At 39.1% G+C, this 18098-nt stretch overlaps 1 protein-coding gene across 10 annotated transcripts in view; it reads left to right on the top strand.

The window, feature by feature from the left end:
* The window catches only part of LOC127659554 (glutamate receptor 2), a 65142-nt gene that overhangs the window by 25572 nt on the left and 21472 nt on the right, over positions 1 to 18098 (top strand). For all 10 annotated transcript variants that reach the window (XR_007972552.1, XR_007972550.1, XR_007972551.1 and 7 more), the window contains exons 3-4: positions 696 to 935; positions 9633 to 9829. Coding sequence is in view for 7 of the 10 variants with exons in the window: in XM_052149418.1 (XP_052005378.1) it covers positions 696 to 935; positions 9633 to 9829 (437 nt within the window). In the remaining 3 variants the exon portion in view is untranslated. The remainder of the gene's footprint in view (positions 1 to 695; positions 936 to 9632; positions 9830 to 18098) is intronic.

Genomic DNA, 18098 nt, shown 5'->3' with positions numbered 1-18098 from the left:
AAAGCTGAAGTATGTAACTTTTTCAGTGTTCAAATACGTTATCCTATCCCAGCTTGATATGTAAAGACATATATGAGTAAGCCATTCATAGATAATTTTTCTCGAAAACTGTAAACACTATGTCTCTATGGCACTATAAGAATTCCTATGTTTGTTTTGCGCAATCTGCTTGGACCCCAACCAACAATGTTACTCAACCATTGGCATTGGGGTGGACTATCACTCTGTTTGAACAACAGAAGATGAGGTTCATATTCGGAAAACAGTTTTGTAACCATTGTTTATTTTTGCTATTACATTTGGTGGTGCTGATGGCACAAAAATTACGTACTTTACTTTAACATTATTAAATCAACCTGACTACAACAGGTACACCAACAAAACTAATAAAAGGAATATTCCAGGTTCAGTACAAGTTAAGCTTAATTAAGAACATTTGTGAAATGTTGATTATCACTATAAAAACACGTTCCTCGTCCCTCCTTTTCTTTAAGAAAAAACTGAAATCTGGGTTGCAGTGAGGCACTTACTATTGAAATGAATAGGGCCAATTACTACTCTGATTTTTCCAGCAATCTTTATTGGAAGGAGAAAATTATTTTTAAAAATGAGATTCTAGGGTTGCAAAACATTTTTGTAAGACTCTCATAATGTCTTAATTTTTTATCAGATTCTAATAGATTCTCTTTTTTCAGTCTGTTCACAGTTCTCAAGGGGAGTTTATGCTATTTTTGGATTTTACGACAAGAAGTCAGTGAATACAATAACATCATTCTGTGGGACTCTTCATGTCTCCTTCATCACACCAAGCTTTCCCCTGGATGGAAATCAGCAGTTTATCATTCAGATGCGACCAGACATCAAAGGACCTCTCCTGAGTCTCATTGAGTACTACAAGTGGGACAAATTCGCCTACCTTTATGACAGTGACAGAGGTAAGGCACTGTACTGCATTATTCAAGAGCACCATTTAAACTTGGGATGTGTGGTTCAGAAGAGATAATAGATTTACTTAAAGCTGGCCTTATGTCCAGTGAGACAGCTTTCAGACACATCAGATGGTTTGTTATTTTGCCCCATTTGATGAAACCATTTCTCTAGCATTTTCAAATAAACATTTGTAAAGGGGCTTAACAAACTCAAAGGGTTCAAAGGTGGTGAGTGCTCCATACTCTGAAATTCTTGAGAGATTTGATTATTTTGGGAGGGTGTTGTTGAGTAGTTCAATGAAGAGTGGTTGAATGGAAGAGGTGACAGAATCCGGACAATTATTAAATGAGATGGAATCTCATTAACTAATAATGATGCTATGTGTAAGCGGATCCCATTGCAAATATTAAGTGGTAAAGATAGGATTATGTCGATGGCGATTCTGAAATTTGGAATGTTCTTATTCCCACACTTTATGACTAATGAATTTCCATGACTTTTACATGACCTTTCCAATTGTTTTTGATTAAACTGGGGCAGTGGTGGCTCAGTGGTTGAGGCTCAGGTTTACTGACCAGAAGGTTGGAGGTTCAAGCCCCAGCACCACCAAGATGCCACTGTTAGGCCCTTGAGCAAGGCACTTAACTCCAGGTTGCTCCGGGGGGATTGTCCCTGTAATAAGTGCACTGTAAGTTGCTTTGGATAAAAGCGTCTGCCAAATGCATAAATGTAAATGTAAAATTCAAACCGATATGCTAATGTATAATCTGAGTCATTTATTGAAAAGAACTGACTCAAAAGCAAAAAGCAAAGTCTCCAAATATATACTGTAAGTCAAAAAGGTTGAGAACCACTGGTCTGTGAAATAGGGACTATGTGAGAGTGTAATCAGTCCAGGTTGGCATGCTGGGAAGTGTAGTTCATGGTGCTCTCAGAACTTGGGCAAGGGAGAACTCTGGTGGTGAGCAGGAGGAGTCCTTGTGCTTCTGACAGTGATTGTATAGTTTATTTTGTTGCATTAAAAAGAAAGATTTGAAATATGATATTTGTAAGACATCAAATACAAATATCTCTTTCATTGCTGCTGTAAGCCCCAAATAGCTAAAAACTTTATAACAGTTTTACCTTAGGCAGTTTTCTAAACAAATTCCTTTTTTTTTTTTTGCAATTTATACTTGTCTGTGAACTTGCTTGTGTGAATAATCCAGTGTTATATCTTAAATGTCCAGAACAAAATATGCGCTTCAGCAGGAAAATTATGCCAAACAAATTATTGGAAATATTTGTTATTGACTATTGATAATGATTATACATCATTGCAAAGGGGAGGATTTCATCTCAGCTTTCTAATGACACCTAGATTGAACTTCTAGTCTTTTCAGAGGCCGAGATATTCGATGAAACAATGGTGGTGCATGGACTGAAAATTAGACTGAATGTCTGTGGACGAGCACATCTGTGAGGGCAAAAATGCATTAGCGCACCACCTACATTTTAGATCAGCATTTTGTAGTGGAAGGTGATAGAGGAAATTATTTTTTTCTAGTTCTTGCTGTCATCTAGTGGAATAACATAAGATTTTTTAGAGAAAGATGGCGCAAACAGAACTATAATTACATGTTTACAAAATAAGGACAAAAATATCAATAGATTGTCAATTAGATCTTAAAAATCTTATATATACAATATATACAATATTGTTTATGATAACTTGCAGTCTTTTTTAAGATTGGTACAAGATGGCAAAACCATAAGATATTGTTTGACTTGGCTCATACGAAAAGGTGTTACTTTTATTTCCATGGAGACCAACTACTTAAACAGAATTTCAAATTGTACAGGCATCAAATTTTAGCTATCTTCCAATCCAACCATTTATTTAAAGAAAGGAAACGCCTGTCAACATATTTGGTTACTCATTCAATTTTTATTTATTTATGCAATACAAATGACTGATGTATATCAGTCTCGTTTGAAGCGAGATATCTCTGTCTTCTGTGGTAACAAAAGCTACTTTCTAAGGTTAAACTAAGGAAATATTGTAAGAATGCTCAATAAAAAAATTTTCCTCTGTCTTCCGTGGTACACAACAGTGTTTTTTGTATTACAATCTTGCTTAAGTTTGGTTTGGGTATGGTGTTAGACTTTATGGCTAGGTTTAGGGGTTAAACGAGCCAACTTGTATGAATTCTTAAAATTTTGCCAACTTGTACTATTATTACAACCTGGTATGAGAACAGGTTGGATTGTCCATGACTGCGGGAAGCCTGTATTTAAAGATGAAGGCTCATATAGTGCCACCAAACAGAATTGCAATCTGTTTGTTTGAGCAGCCCAACTAGGCCGGACATAATAAAATTGTCCAAAAATGTAGTGAGTTTGGCAGATGGGGTTTGAGACTTGTTTGAAAACATTATACATTTTTTTAAAATTCTGTTTAGGTTGCTGGTGGTACAGAAATTACACTCTTTGCCTTTAAGGCTATTATCGAGGGAGCATATCCTGTCAAATGTCATATCTACAATAAAAAGCAGATTTGTTTTGCCAATGTTAGATTGGAGTGAGCTGTGAATCTGCAGGCTACAGCATTATTAAAAGTTTATTTTGTGTGTTTGTTAGACCCACTGGCCTTGGTTTCTCAGCTTTATTTTTGCCTCTAGCTCATCTGTCTTTCTCTCTTCCCCTCTTTTTACCTCTCTATTTCTGTCTCACTCTCTCTTTTCCTTCTATGCCATTCTCGCTGTCTTTGATGGTTGCGGGGGTTGAGTGCTTTGTGGCACGAATGATGTTGATGTGGCTCTCTAAGGATTATGGTGTCAAGTCCTACATTAATGTATGTAAGGGGGATGTTTTATTAAGTGAGGTTGCTACTATTAACGTCCCTGTGATGAAAATCAGTATGCACACAATGTTTGTAATTTAAAATTTGTTTATATTAATTTTGTTTACAAAACCCAATGTTCTCTTAAAAAATCTGTTTGTGTGTCTGTATATGTTTGTACAAATGCCTTTGTGACTGCGTTTGCTTGTATTGGAGGCTGAATGTACAGCATTTATTTCAGAATCCTGTGGTTGTATGCGTGGGAATAAAAGCTTGTGCGTCAAGGTGCATATTTCATCATCTATCGTTCTAATTAGGTCAGATTGACACTGCATTCCCATGGCAACCATTGTGCTGTGTATGTTATTAATGTGTCAATGTTATGGAATGAGAGCAGCAGCAGTGCCTATGGTCATGGTGTATCCCATCGGTTATATCAAACATGAACACAAACCTTACACCACGTCTGACTCCAGCACTTTGCTTCTCCCTTTGTGCAAATAAGGCTGCATATTAAAAACACATAATGAGATGCACGTGGCATCATAAATATGCATAATATCAGGGCCAGAAATTAACTTGGGCTCTTGGGAAATATCTCACTGAAAATGGAAGTAATGCCCCAGATATTAATATTTAGAAACAAAATTTGTCCTAATAGTGAATTCCCATGTGTTATCTAACATTTGTATATTTTCTAACGTTATCTAGTAATGAGTTTAGTACCTCTAGCTGTCTGGTCTGTATTCACTGTTTCAGAGGTAAGTGTTGTTGAATATGTAGCTAATCCACTGCAGCTTTTCATTAAAAGAACTAGATCTATATACAAAATGTGAAAGATCGCTACAAACAACTCCAAAACATATGGCTGTGGACTATAATATCTTGTGCATCATTTTCAGCCACTTTTGTATGTTTTGTTGATTAGATTTTATTTAAATTAATTTAATTAATTGATGTACTCAATACAGGACAACATGATGTGTTGGTTAAAAATAGCCTCATAAATGTAAAAATGCCCCTGAAATTCATTTATTTTATTGCCCCGTAATAAACAAAAGTTAATTTCTGACATTGCATTACAGTATGTATACTGGCAGATGATTCTGTTGGACATTGTTTATAATGGTGTTTAATAATCAGAGTCAGTAGAATAAGAGGTATTTATTATACAGCTCTCTGGAATACAAAGTTCTGATTGGTCAATGTAGCCATCTAGTGGTATAATATTTCTGAGTAACGACCACAAATCTGGGGATTAAGACATTGCAGACCAGTCATCCGGGTATTGCGAGTCATCTTTCCTACTTCTCGGACCACTGTGCGATCTCTAAAAGTAAGCTAATAAAATAATTTAAATTAAAATCAATATTTCATGTCCATATATTCATTTATAAATGGCAAGTAGTCTTGTAAAAAGCTGGATATTAACCAGTCAGACAGACATTGTTTTTTACATAAACACAAACCAAACTCTGATGTAAACCATAGGTGGTTTCTTCTCACATGTCCATTCTTTTATTTATTTGGCAAGTAGTCCTGCAATAATCTGGATATGCAGTCAGATGGTAATTTTCACAAAGTAAACTCTCACATAATTACATCATTTTAATGTAAATCAATATTTTATGTCCATTTATTTAAAACAAAAATTGGTTTGTAGCCATGTAATACACAGTATAATGTACAATCAAATGGTTGTTATTGTAAAATAAAGAGATACAAGATACAAGACCTGATCACTCTGTCAGGGTTTATTTTGTTATACCAACCGGCTGACTGTTCATTATCCCTTACATATAGAATGTCATGTTAGCTTGAGGTATAAATAGTTCTTGCTGAAGTTAATATTTTGAGATATTTTTTGGGGTGAAAAAATGTTTGATGCATTCATGAAGAGTTATTCTCTTCATAACTCCATTATTTAGCGCTGTAGCAGGAAACAAATTAATAATTTATAACACATGAAATAATTGTATTTAAAATCAGAAAGTGTGGAAAAGAAAGTGGCATGTGGTCTGGGTTTTAGTTGTTGCACTCATAGAAAGTATGTGAATATTTAAGTGTAGTTTTTGTTGAGTGTTGTGGATTTGAAGAATTGATCTGGTGTGTTTTTTTACATAAAGGCCAGCAAGTTACAGGTTGCTGGTTGGCCCAGTTTAATTGCTTTCTGCAAGAGAGTTACTCTCTTTAGATGCCATCTTTATTACCCACCTGACTGGGATGCTAGCATTGCTTTTGTGTTAGAATCTGACACGCATATTGCAGTGCAAACTGATTGCAGTTGAGGTTCACCCTGCCTGCTGCCCATGTGGATCTGGCATGTCACTGTCCATGGTGCTGGAGTACAAGAGACAAGCGACCCAGAACGACAGTGACACAGACATATAGTACAATGGGCCCGACATCTCAAGTACTCTCTAGTGCCTGTTGGTGGTGTGGTGTCATCAGGGACAGATGTATATGATTTGCATATGATATTAGAACAACTAATTACTAAAAGAATAATGCTTAACATTTTGAAAACATTCTATGGAGACATGCATCTTGTACTTTTGTGTTAGTATGTAGTCATAGAAGCAGATTTTAGTTTGAACTCAACAGGATATTAAAAAACTGTCACTGCTTCTCATCTCCTTTTCTTTCTACCATCTCATCTAATGGTTTATTTGTTTTAAGGTATTTTTTCTTATATAATCAATACTGTATTGGCTAGGCACAGAGATAGAGACTAATTCCCCCCCATTGTGGGACTCAACCTCCATATAATTGGGATGGCTAATTAAATCAGCCTGACACCTCTGATGATTTACTGAGATCCATTGTACTTCTAAAAGACAATGGGATTATTTAATATAGATTACATCACAATTTATGAGGAAGACACCACACGGGGAAACAAATAGACAGCTCCTTTAATGAAACCACCATTCACTAGCTCTCAATTTTTCTTTTCAGAATTTGTTAAAAAAACATTTACTTTTCAAATGTCACATTTTATATAGATTTAGTGTTGAGAAAAAAAGTACAAATCTTACTTTTGACAGTTGGCATAAAGTCTGGTCCAGTTTGCTTATTCTGGCCGAGAACTGCAAGTCTGTCTGTCTGCAACTGCAAGTCAGGATAGGTCTGTCTGAAAGACATTTCCTTTTATTCTTGTTACAATAGTAGGTCTTGTAGAATTTAAAATCTTAATAATAAGGTATCTTGTTTATATATAGAGCCGAAAACAAAACTTTATGCTACCAACCGAAAACCTTGGCAAATTCAGTGATTAGTTCTTCCTCAATTGCTTATTGTATTAAATTATTATTCTGGGTTCAAATGATTATTCTGGGTTCAATACAAGATAAGCTCAGTCGACAGCATTTGTAGCATAATGTTGATAACCACAATTATTTAGACTCGTCCCTCCTTTTCTTTAAATAAAGAGCACAAATCGAGGTTACAGTGAGGCACTGATAATGGATGAAAATGAAAGGGGACCATTTTTGGAGGGTTTAAAGAAAGAAATGTGAAGCTTATAATTTTATACATTTACATTTATTCATTTGGCAGACACTTTTATCCAAAGCGACTTACAAAAGAGGAAAACATAAGCGAATCATCTTAAGGAGACGGTGGCACAAAAGTGCCATATTAAAAAGTTTCACTATCATCAGAATAGTATTCAAAACATATACAAGTGCAATTTATTTATTTTTTTATTCAAAGTATTGAGCAAAGGCTGTGAATACTTAAGTACATGTGATTTTTTTTTTGTTTTTTATTTTTAATAAATTTGCAAAGATTTCAAACAAACTTCTTTCACGTTGTCATTATGGGGTATTGTTTGTAGAATTTTGAGGAAAATAATTAATTTAATCCATTTTGGAATAAGGCTGTAAAATAACAAAATGTGGAAAAATGTATAGCTCTTTGAATACTTTCAAGATGCACTGTATTTACTGTACTAAAGTATAAAATTATCATATTATGTTATCAGAGATGTAGGAAACATGCTTGTCATACAATTTAAATACTGGCTTCTCCGAAAGCAATGCTACAGTCAGTATATTCTTTTTTGAAATGTCCATTCCGGGCCGGAATTTCTGTTTGTGTTTTGGCCTGTGTGATCCCGGCCACTGCCAAATAATACAAATAGTATTTAGACACCCCGGGTTACCAGATTTGAAACAAGTTACCGGGCAAACATAGCACACTGCAACCATGGATGCCAGCAATACAACTAGCTAATACTGAAAGAGTTCCACATGAGCTGGTTGATAATTTGCAAAAAATAAAAACATTGTAAGCGTTTACATTAGCTGATCAACTTACAAAGTTGCTTGCCATTGTCAGTTTGCTTGTTCCTGTTGCATGTCCTCAACCTGGCAACCTGCATGAGTTTTGAGCATGGGTAGGAGGGGGCGGGGGAGACAAGAGATTGAGGAGAGTCCCCTGTTAACCGTGTAAAGCACTTTGAGTGTAGTGTCTGAAAAAGTGCTATATAACTGCAACATTTAATTCAATTCAAATGCAATATTCAGTCAACTCTCTCCAATATTTAGAATTTGGACTGCAGTACCCATTTTAAATGCTTGATTTCAATGTTACGTATTTCCCCTTTTACGTTTATGGCCCCATTCACTTCCATTGTAAGTACCTCACTGTAAACCAGACTAGTATAGGCAAGTCAAAATGTATTTTTGTAAACAATAATATGGTACAAATGCTGTCGATTGAGCTTAACTTGTATTGAACCTGGAATATTCCTTTAATCTTGTACCATAAAAACACAACTTGCACCACCCATTTACAGTATATGTAGTGTCTTTTAAAGTTAAAGAGGTACTTTTTCATTGGATTTTCTCTTTTTAATGGCTGCAACATTAGTTCTTATTATTTCACCCACATCAGTCTTTCCTACATTCAGAAGTGATTGGAGTGTGCTGGAATCAAAATGACTATAAATGTTATTATCTAATTTGCTTTTTAGTCTTTATTAAGCTTTCCTAGATTTCAGAAGTGATTTTGGAGTGTGCTGGAGTAATGAATTCCAATGCCATCATCTAATTTGCCTTGCAGACAACAATTACTATATTTGACTCAATGCTAATGGCCCTCACTAGTGAGTTTTTAACCACTTATCTTCAAGAATAGCTATAAGCCTTTATATTCATGTCTTTAATATACACATTAACAAAGGTCAAACATGGTACCCTTCTGCACCTTGCACTCCTTGAAATTTCCACCATTTACCCATTATTCATTTACCATGGCAGAAAAAAAGCATTACAAAAGTAGTGTTTCATATTCTTTATCATTCAAATCAACAATTGGAACACTCACTTTGACATATACTAATTTATGAATACTGTAGCTGTTGTGGCATCATGCTTGATCAGTTGTTTATCTCCACTTTGACCTGAAGAAATTAAAATTATTATTATCTATGTCAATGGAGTATTATTACGGATTGAACTGCAAACCCTAAAAGGTTTTGAAACAAAATAGAAAATAACTTAGTATTTGATACTAAATAGAAACAAACCTGAGAGAAAAAAGTATTTTAAGAGCAGTGCACTGATAAAAATAATAGATTTAAAAAATATAATTATAAAAAGAATATGCCGGGCCCCAAATCTGGGGAATTTATCAGTGCAGAGGAACACCACAAGAACCTAATTTATTTTTGCATATTTATTCACAGAATTATATTTTTTAACAATTTCTGGCTCAAAAGTTACTTAATTTTACTTTTGTACATTTGGAAATCTTATTCTAAGAATGAGGATTTAGAATATATGCCATTGTCTCATTAAAGCACAATCCTAGAAGTAATTTAAATATCATCCTTGTATCTTCCCAAAAACATTTTGTATATTTTTCTCATAATCAGGACTTACCACACTCCAAGTTGTGCTGGACACAGCAGCAGAGAAGAAATGGCAGGTGACTGCCATCAACGTGGGTAATATGAAGGATGAGAAAAAGGATGAGGCATATCGCTCACTCTTTCAGGACCTGGAAACCAAGAAGGAGCGGCGGGTCATCCTTGACTGCGAGCAGGACAAGGTTAAAGACATAATGGAACAGGTATAGAGATCAAACACATTCACAAAATAATACTGAATATTCCTAATCTAACTAATATTTTTATAGGACTGGTATACATATCGATTTTGATAGATAGATAGATAGATAGATAGATAGATAGATAGATAGACAGACAGACAGACAGACAGACAGACAGACAGACAGACAGACAAAGTGAAACAAACAGTGAAGTATCCCAGTGCTGTTATACTATCAGCACTCTTCAAACTCTGTTGGTCCAATCAGATTAAAGGACTGGATCTTTAATATAAATATATAATATATCATGTCACACTACAGGGCATGTCTACTTTCCAAATGTATTTTCACTACCCATTTTATAATTAAACTAATTATAATTGCAGTAAAGGAACCGAATAGTAATTAAGCTGCACAAACACACAGCCTTTGGTGGGCAGAAAACTCCCCATGAGATGGGTCATTCATTCACGCTCTCCCTGCCCTCAGAGAAAAGCTATTGATTTGTATTTAAGGCCTGCAGAAATGTGTTTAACCAACCACCAGAATCAATGCTGCTCATCTGGGCTCTATAATATCTATAGCGCTTCACACACACCACTAGTACCTTGTCTTTGGCCACACGTAAACCTATCCAGCTGCTTTTATTTCAGTTTGTTGGTTTAACTTGCAGCATTATGGAAGTATTTTAATGACAAATGCAGGCTGAATTGCACTAATAAAAAAATAAAAATATTACATTAACAGTGCTTGCATTTTTTGGGGATGCAATTTAATATGGTTGTATATTTAAGCAGTAAATATATCAACTGAAAACATTTTGCACAAAATGTCATCATTAATTTTGTTTTATTTATATATTTATTGTATTTCATCTTTATTATTCAACAAGTAATATTTGGTCCATTATGTTTTGCTTTGCATATTCACTTCTAAAATTTCAGTGATTAAAAATAATTGGAAATTCAACCTTGTACAGCAGTTGAGTGCCAATATAAAAGCTTCAGTTGCTGCTACTATGCTTCACCACTAGGTAGACGTGGATGAAGACATTTACATACTTTACATTTATGCATTTGGCAGATGCTTTTATTCAAAGCGACTTAGAGTGCACTTATTACAGGGACAATTCCCCCTGGAGTAACCACCTTGCTCAAGGACACAATGGTGGTGGCTGTGGGGATCAAACTAGTGACCTTCTGATTACATTATATATTCTTTAGCCCACTAAGCCACCACCACTCCATAGACAAGACATAGTAAGAGATAAAGGGAGAGGACCTCACCAAATAAACTTGATCACAATACATGTTTGTGTGTCATCACATTCAGCTCTGATTAGCAGGGTTTTCGAAGTTACACTTGAATTGTTGTCAATGGACAGTAGTTAGTTTTTCAAATAATTTAAACTGTAAGGTGGGTTTTCATTATAGTCGATCATTACTGCTGAAATTTCTTAATTACTGAATAAATGTTAACATCATTTTGGAAAAAAACTGTGCATTTTGTGCCTTCTGCTACTTATACCAGTAGAAATCAATGAAGTTAGAATAGCAAACTATGTGGCAGAGCATTGTTTAGAACCTTATTATGATATCATTGCAATACAATATGTAGCACTTGACTGTACATAGTTTACAAAGTGACATTAAACTAGCAGAGTTACTAACACCTCCCACACAGCATGGCTATTTGCACCTCATGTCATACCTACATCAGACGCCAGATGGCAGCAGAGTGGGAGATGGAGGAGAACTACCACTGTGTGACGCCACCCTAATCCTGAGAGTTAATTCTGGTCATCATTATGTCAGTAGATGCACCTGAGACTGATTTCCACAGCCCCTGCCAAACTGAACTCATTACTTGAGCTTGATTTTCATGTGTTGAAGAGTATTCTGAGTGAGTCTTGATTTTGGACCTTTCTGGTGGACAATTTCTGTTTGCTCCTTGACACTGGAGTTTTAATAAGACAGCATGTTTTAGTTTGCTGTACTTGGTCCTTTTTCCACTAGTGGAGTGTGTACATTAGTTTTCACCCCTCGTAGTGTTTTCTTGTTTTCTGTTTTATTAAAAATTTAATAAAGTGACCACAATTACACTTCTCAGAATCAGCTTTATTGCCAAGTATGCTTACACATACAAGGAATTTTTTCTAGGTGACAGGAGCTTCCAGTCAACAACAATACAAACAATACCAAAAACAGCAGCAAGACATAGGTAATTAAAAACAAAAAAGAACACAAAATAAATAATTATACATATACGTACATACACTCACCTTCATACATACCCACATACACACACGTAGTGCAAATCTAATACAATCTGTTATATAAAGAACAAAAACCTGTATATTATGTACAGAGCAATGTAAGTAATGGCAGAAGTGGATATGTTGGATAATATAAATTAAAATTAAAATTAAACTGTGTATTGCACATAATTATTGCTCAATGGGGCAATTTAATTGTTCATTAGATGGATGGCCTGAGGGAAAAAACTGTTCCTGTGTCTGACGGTTCTGGTTTTCAGAGCTCTGAAGCGCCGGCCAGAAGGCAACAGTTCAAAAAGGTAGTGGGCAGGGTGAGTGGGGTCCAGAGTGATTTTACCAGCCTTTTTCCTCACTCTGGAAGTGTACAGTTCTTGAAGGGGGGGCAGGGGGCAACCAATAATACTCTCAGCAGACCGAACTGTCCTTTGTAGTCTTCTGATGTTTGATTTCGTAGCTGCACCAAACCAGACAGTTATTGAAGTGCAGAGGACAGACTCAATGACTGCTGAGAAGAACTGTTTCAGAAGCACTGGTGGCAGGTTGAACTTCCTCAGCTGGCGAAGGAAGTACAACCTCTGCTGGGCCTTTTTCACAATGGAGTCGATGTGTATCTCCCACTTCAGGTCCTGTGAGATGGTAGTGCCCAGGAACCTGAATGACTCCACTGCTGCCACAGTGCTGTTTAGAATGGTGAGGGGGGACAATGTTGGGGTGTTCCTCCTAAAGTCCACAATCATCTCCACTGTTTTGAGCGTGTTCAGCTCCAGGTTGTTTTGACTGCACCAGAAAGCCAGCCGTTCAACCTCCTTTCTATATGCAGACTCATCATCATCTCGGATGAGGCCGATGACAGTGGTGTCGTCTGCAAACTTCAGGAGCCTGACAGAGGGGTCATTGGTGGTGCAGTCATTGGTGTACAGGGAGAAGAGAAATGGGGAGAGCACACATCCCTGGGGGGCACCAGTGCTGATGGTACAGGTGGTGGAAGTGAATTTTCCCTGCCTCACAAGCTGCTGCCTGTCCGTCAGAAAGCTGGTAATCCACTGACAGGTAGAGGTGGGAACAGGGAGTTGGTTTAACTTAGTCCGGAGTATATCTGGTATGATTGTGTTGAAAGCTGAGCTGAAGTCCACAAAAAGGATCCTTACGTATGTCCCCGGTCTGTCCAGATGTTGCAGGATATGATGCAGACCCATGTTGACTGCATCATCCACAGACCTGTTTGCTCGATAAGCAAATTGAAGGGGGTCCAGAAAGGGTCCAGTGATGTCCTTCAGGTGGGCCAACACCAGTCTCTCAAATGACTTCATGACCACAGATGTCAGGGCGACAGGTCTGTAGTCATTAAGTCCTGTGATTTTAGGTTTCTTAGGGACGGGGATAATAACTGAGCGTTTGAAGCAGCATGGGACTTCACACTGCTCCAGTGATCTATTGAAGATCTGAGTGAAGATGGGGGCCAGTTGGTTAGCACAGGAACGAAGGCAAGCTGGTGAGATGCCATCTGGTCCTGGAGCCTTCCTTGTCCTTTGCTTCCGAAAGACACGGCACACATCGTCCTCACAGATCTTGAGTGCAGGTAGTGTAGCAGGAGAGGGGAGGAGGGGGGTTGCAGGAGGTGTTAATGGTTGTGTGAAATGAAGATCCGAGTGCATGTGGGGTGTGAAATTGGGCCTTTCAAATCTGCAGTAAAACACATTCAGGTCGTCAGCCAGTCGTTGGTCTGCCACAGGGTTGGGGGTAGGAGTCCTGTAATTAGTAAGTTGTTTCAGGCCACTCCACATTGATGCAGGGTCGTTAGCTGAAAACTTGCTTTTCAGCTTCTCAGAGTAGCTTCTTTTAGCCACTCTGATTTCCTTATTCAGTGTGTTCCTGGCCTGATTATACAAGACTCTATCCCCACCCCAGTAAGCCTCCTCTTTGGCATGACGAAGCTGTCTGAGTTTCCCTGTGAACCATGGTTTATCATTGTTGAATGACAAAAATGTCCTAGTAGGGATGCACATATCCTCACAGAAACTGATGTATGATGTAACAGTATCTGTGAGCTGGTCCAGGTCTGTAGCTGCAGTTTCAAAAACACTCCAATCAGTGCAGTCAAAGCAGGCTTGTAGTTCCAGTTCTGCTTCAATAGTCCATCTCCTTATAGTCCTTACAACTGGCTTTGTTGATTTTAATTTCTGCCTGTAGGTCGGGAGAAGATGAACCAGACAGTGATCAGAGACTCCCAAAGCTGCACGTGGGACAGAGCAATATGCATCCTTTAATGTTGTATAGCAGTGATCCAATATATTCCTGTCTCTGGTGGGGCATGTAATGTGCTGTCTGTATTTGGGCAGTTCGCGTGTGAGATTTGTTTTGTTAAAGTCCCCAAGAATAATAATAACTGAGTCCGGGTATTGTTGTTCTGTGTCTGTGATTTGATCAGCCAGCTGTTGCAGCGATATGTTCCCAGACGCGTTAGGAGGAAAGTAAACACTCACCAGAATAAACGAAGAAAACTCCCGCGGCGAGTAGAACGCTTACAGTTAATAAAGAGCGCTTCCAGATTAGGACAGCACATCCTCTTTAGTGTTGTTACATCTGTACACCAACTTTCGTTGATGTAAAAGCATGTTCCACCGCCTCTCGTTTTCCCCGTTAACTCCGCGATGCGATCCGCTCTGAACAGCTGGAAGCCCGGCAGATGTAATGCGCTGTCCGGAATGGCTTCACTCAGCCAGGATTCAGTGAAGCACAGTGCAGCAGAGTTTGAAAAGTCCTTATTAGTATGTGTGAGGAGATGTAGTTCGTCCGTTTTGTTGGGAAGAGAGCAGAGATTTGCGAGATGAATGCTCGGCAGTGCTGTTCGAACGCCGCGCTGACGGAGTTTAACCAGCGCGCCAGCTCGTCTCCCTCGCCTGCGTCTCGTAGCGCATCTAAACAACACAGCAGCGCCTCCAACTAAAATGTCCAGCAAAACGTCCGAATATTGAAAAACCGGGAAAAGATGATCTGGTATGTGCTGCCGAATGTTCAGCAGTTCGTCCCTGGTAAAACTGATTGGTAAAAGATTGCTAAACACAGGACAAACTAACAAAAACAACAAAAGAATTGATGAGCTCCACACCGAGGCAGCCATCTGCGGCACCATTATTGTACAATTCTGCTGGCAATTGTGCTCATCTCCAGTGAGTGACAGCAAGCTCAAGTAAAAAATGAGCTCAGCAGTAGATTAGGAAATGAGGACTGCCTTGAAAAATCAGGGAGCGATGTTGGGAGTATAGCAGGAGCAACTGAACCAGCTAAGCACAGCCGTTCAGCAACTCTCTGTCACACTGCAAGACGTCCAGGTTTGGCTACAAGCAATTCTTGCATTAGTGCCCATGGCACCACCCCCACCGCCAAATCCCACACCCTCTGTTCCACTCTCCATTGACCTGCCAAGACCTCAATGATTTGACGGATTCCCGGAATCATGCAAAGGATTCCTGACCCAGACATTCAGGCTTTGCTGTTCCCAACCGAGAAGTCACGTGTGGCATTTATTATCTCACTGTTGTCTGGATGCACTCTTTCCTGAGCTACAGTACTCAGGAAACAGAAGTCTCCAGTCTGTGATGGGATGGAGACGTTCACCTCCTCCCTTCGCCAAGTATTTCATCATCTTGTCAGTGGAAGGGAGGGGGCTCGATGCCTAATGAACTTCAAACAAGCCAGACCCTTATGGAGACAAGAAAGATGACTGCTCCATCACCCCTTGTCATCACCTATCCTTCTCCAACTACATGCTTTGCTTCCCACACCCAACCATCCGACAGTGAGCAACCCATGCAGCTGGATCCGTCACGCCTCTCTCCACCTCTATCCAGCAGATGGAAGATGTCTGTACTGTGGAGGAAGTGGTCATCATAGTGACAATTTTCCTGAGCTTCTGGTTAAAGCCAATGCTCACTAGTTAAACAGGGTGCACTAGTGAGTAGAGCAGCACATTTCTCACCACCCCAATCATGTATGATCCTGAAAGCATATGTGTCCTGGGAGAGGAATGGTCCAGAAATGATCCCATTAACTGCACTGGTAGATTCGGGGGCAGAGGAGAACTTGTTTGACCTCTCCCTCACCAAGCAGGTGAATATGCCCATGGAGGTGTTTCCCTATCCTCTGCGCATTCAAGCTATATATGTGAACAAATCAGTGAGCTTAAGGGTGGGTGTCCATTGTGAACTTGTGCGGTTTTGTTTAGTCGACTCACCCAAAGATCCCTTGGTGCTACGTTATCCTTGGTTTTGCACCCACAACCCACAATTCGATTGGCCTAATAGTCAACTAATATGTTGGAGCTCCCAGTTTTCACAGACATGCTTGGCAGAGAATCTTGATATTCTGATGGCCAGTTCTAAATTAATGATCTCTCCCTCAGAGCCTAAGACTGCATCACTTTGTCCTGAGTTAGATCTCTCCCAAGTCTTTTGCAAGAAGAAACCTACCACCACATAGAACATACAACTACGCTATATAACTGTTACCGGTAGTGTTGCGTCCCTGAAGTCATCTGTATCCCCTTTCAGTTCCAGAGATGAGGGCTATGGAGAAGTACATAGGAGAAGCCCTACAGAATGGACTAATTAGGTCCTCAACCTCACTAGTCTCAGCTAAGTAATTCTTTGTGCAAAAGAAAGATGAAGGGTTGTGCCCATGTATTGATTACAGAGCTATCAACAAAGTAACAAACAAGAATATGTATTCCTTACCTCTCATGTCCGCTGCATTCAATCTGCTTAGAGGAGCAACTTTAAGGGGACGAATGGAAGATGGCATTTAGTACACCTAGTGGCCACAATGAGTACTTGGTGTTGCCTTTTAGATTATCCAACTGTCCTGCTGTTTTTCAGGTCCTGGTGAATGATTTACTAAGATACATAATCAACCAGTCAGTGTTTGTGTACCTCACTGACATCCTCATCTTTTCCAGAAACCATTAGGAACATGTCCAGCATATTCGCCAGGCACTTTAAGAATAGCTCTATGTGAAACTAGAGAAGTGCCAGTTCCATGTGTCCCGTAATTCCTTTCTGGTGTTAATCATATCACTGTAAGTGGTAGCCATGGACCCAGGCAAGGTAAAGGTCCTCGTGGACAGGCAGACCCCCACAATGATTTTTGGGATTTGCCAACTTTTATCGTAGATTTATTTGTGGATTTAGTTCTAGTGCAGCTCCCATCACAAACCTGACCAAAGGCCCTCCGACACATTAAGTGGACCACTGGAGATCAACAGGTCTTTGAAGTTCTGAAGACTTGGTTAAAAATAGCTTGTCCCACCCAGACCCATGCCAGTCTTTTGTGGTGGAGGTGGACACTTCTAAGTCTGGGGTGCTAGCAGTCCTATCTCAGAGGAACCTGTCTGATTTTAAAACTCAACCCTGTGCCTTTTTCTCCAGAAAACTCTCTTCCACAGAGCGCAACTATGATGCTGGTAACTGGGAACTCCTGGCGGTCAAGCTTGCATTTGAGAAGTGAAGGCACTGGCTGGAAGGAGCACACCACCCATTCCAATACCTAAATAATCACAAGACTTACAATACTTGCACGAGGCTAAAGGACTTAACATCCGACAGGCAAGGTGGGCCCTGTTTTTTAACATATTTAACTTTATTATCATGTACCATCCTGGATCTAAGAATACCTAGGCTGACTCCCTCTCTCGGCAGCATGGATTTTCTTTTACAGATCCTCTTCCTAAGAACATCATCCCCCCAAGCCGTGTCTGGCTCATCTGGCATTGGAAGATAGCATCCGAAGGGCCCAACCGTCACATCCAGATCAGGGCAATGGTCCCCAAGGGCACAACAGCCTCTTGAACTGAGGTGCTGCAGTGGGTGCATGACTCTCCTGTTGTTGGACACCCAGGAGTGGACAGGATGGTTGAGTACATCAGGCAGCGATTTTGGTGTCCTCAAATGAGGAGTGAGATCAAGCGGTATGTCCAGGCATGCACCACCTGTTCCCATCCATGGTCTCACATCTCTCTGG

Source organism: Xyrauchen texanus, chromosome 19 (genome assembly GCF_025860055.1).
Source record: "Xyrauchen texanus isolate HMW12.3.18 chromosome 19, RBS_HiC_50CHRs, whole genome shotgun sequence".
In the NCBI taxonomy this organism is placed as follows: Eukaryota; Metazoa; Chordata; class Actinopteri; order Cypriniformes; family Catostomidae; genus Xyrauchen; species Xyrauchen texanus.
Note: the sequence above shows the minus strand (reverse complement) of the source record. Positions and strands in the feature narration are given on the sequence as shown.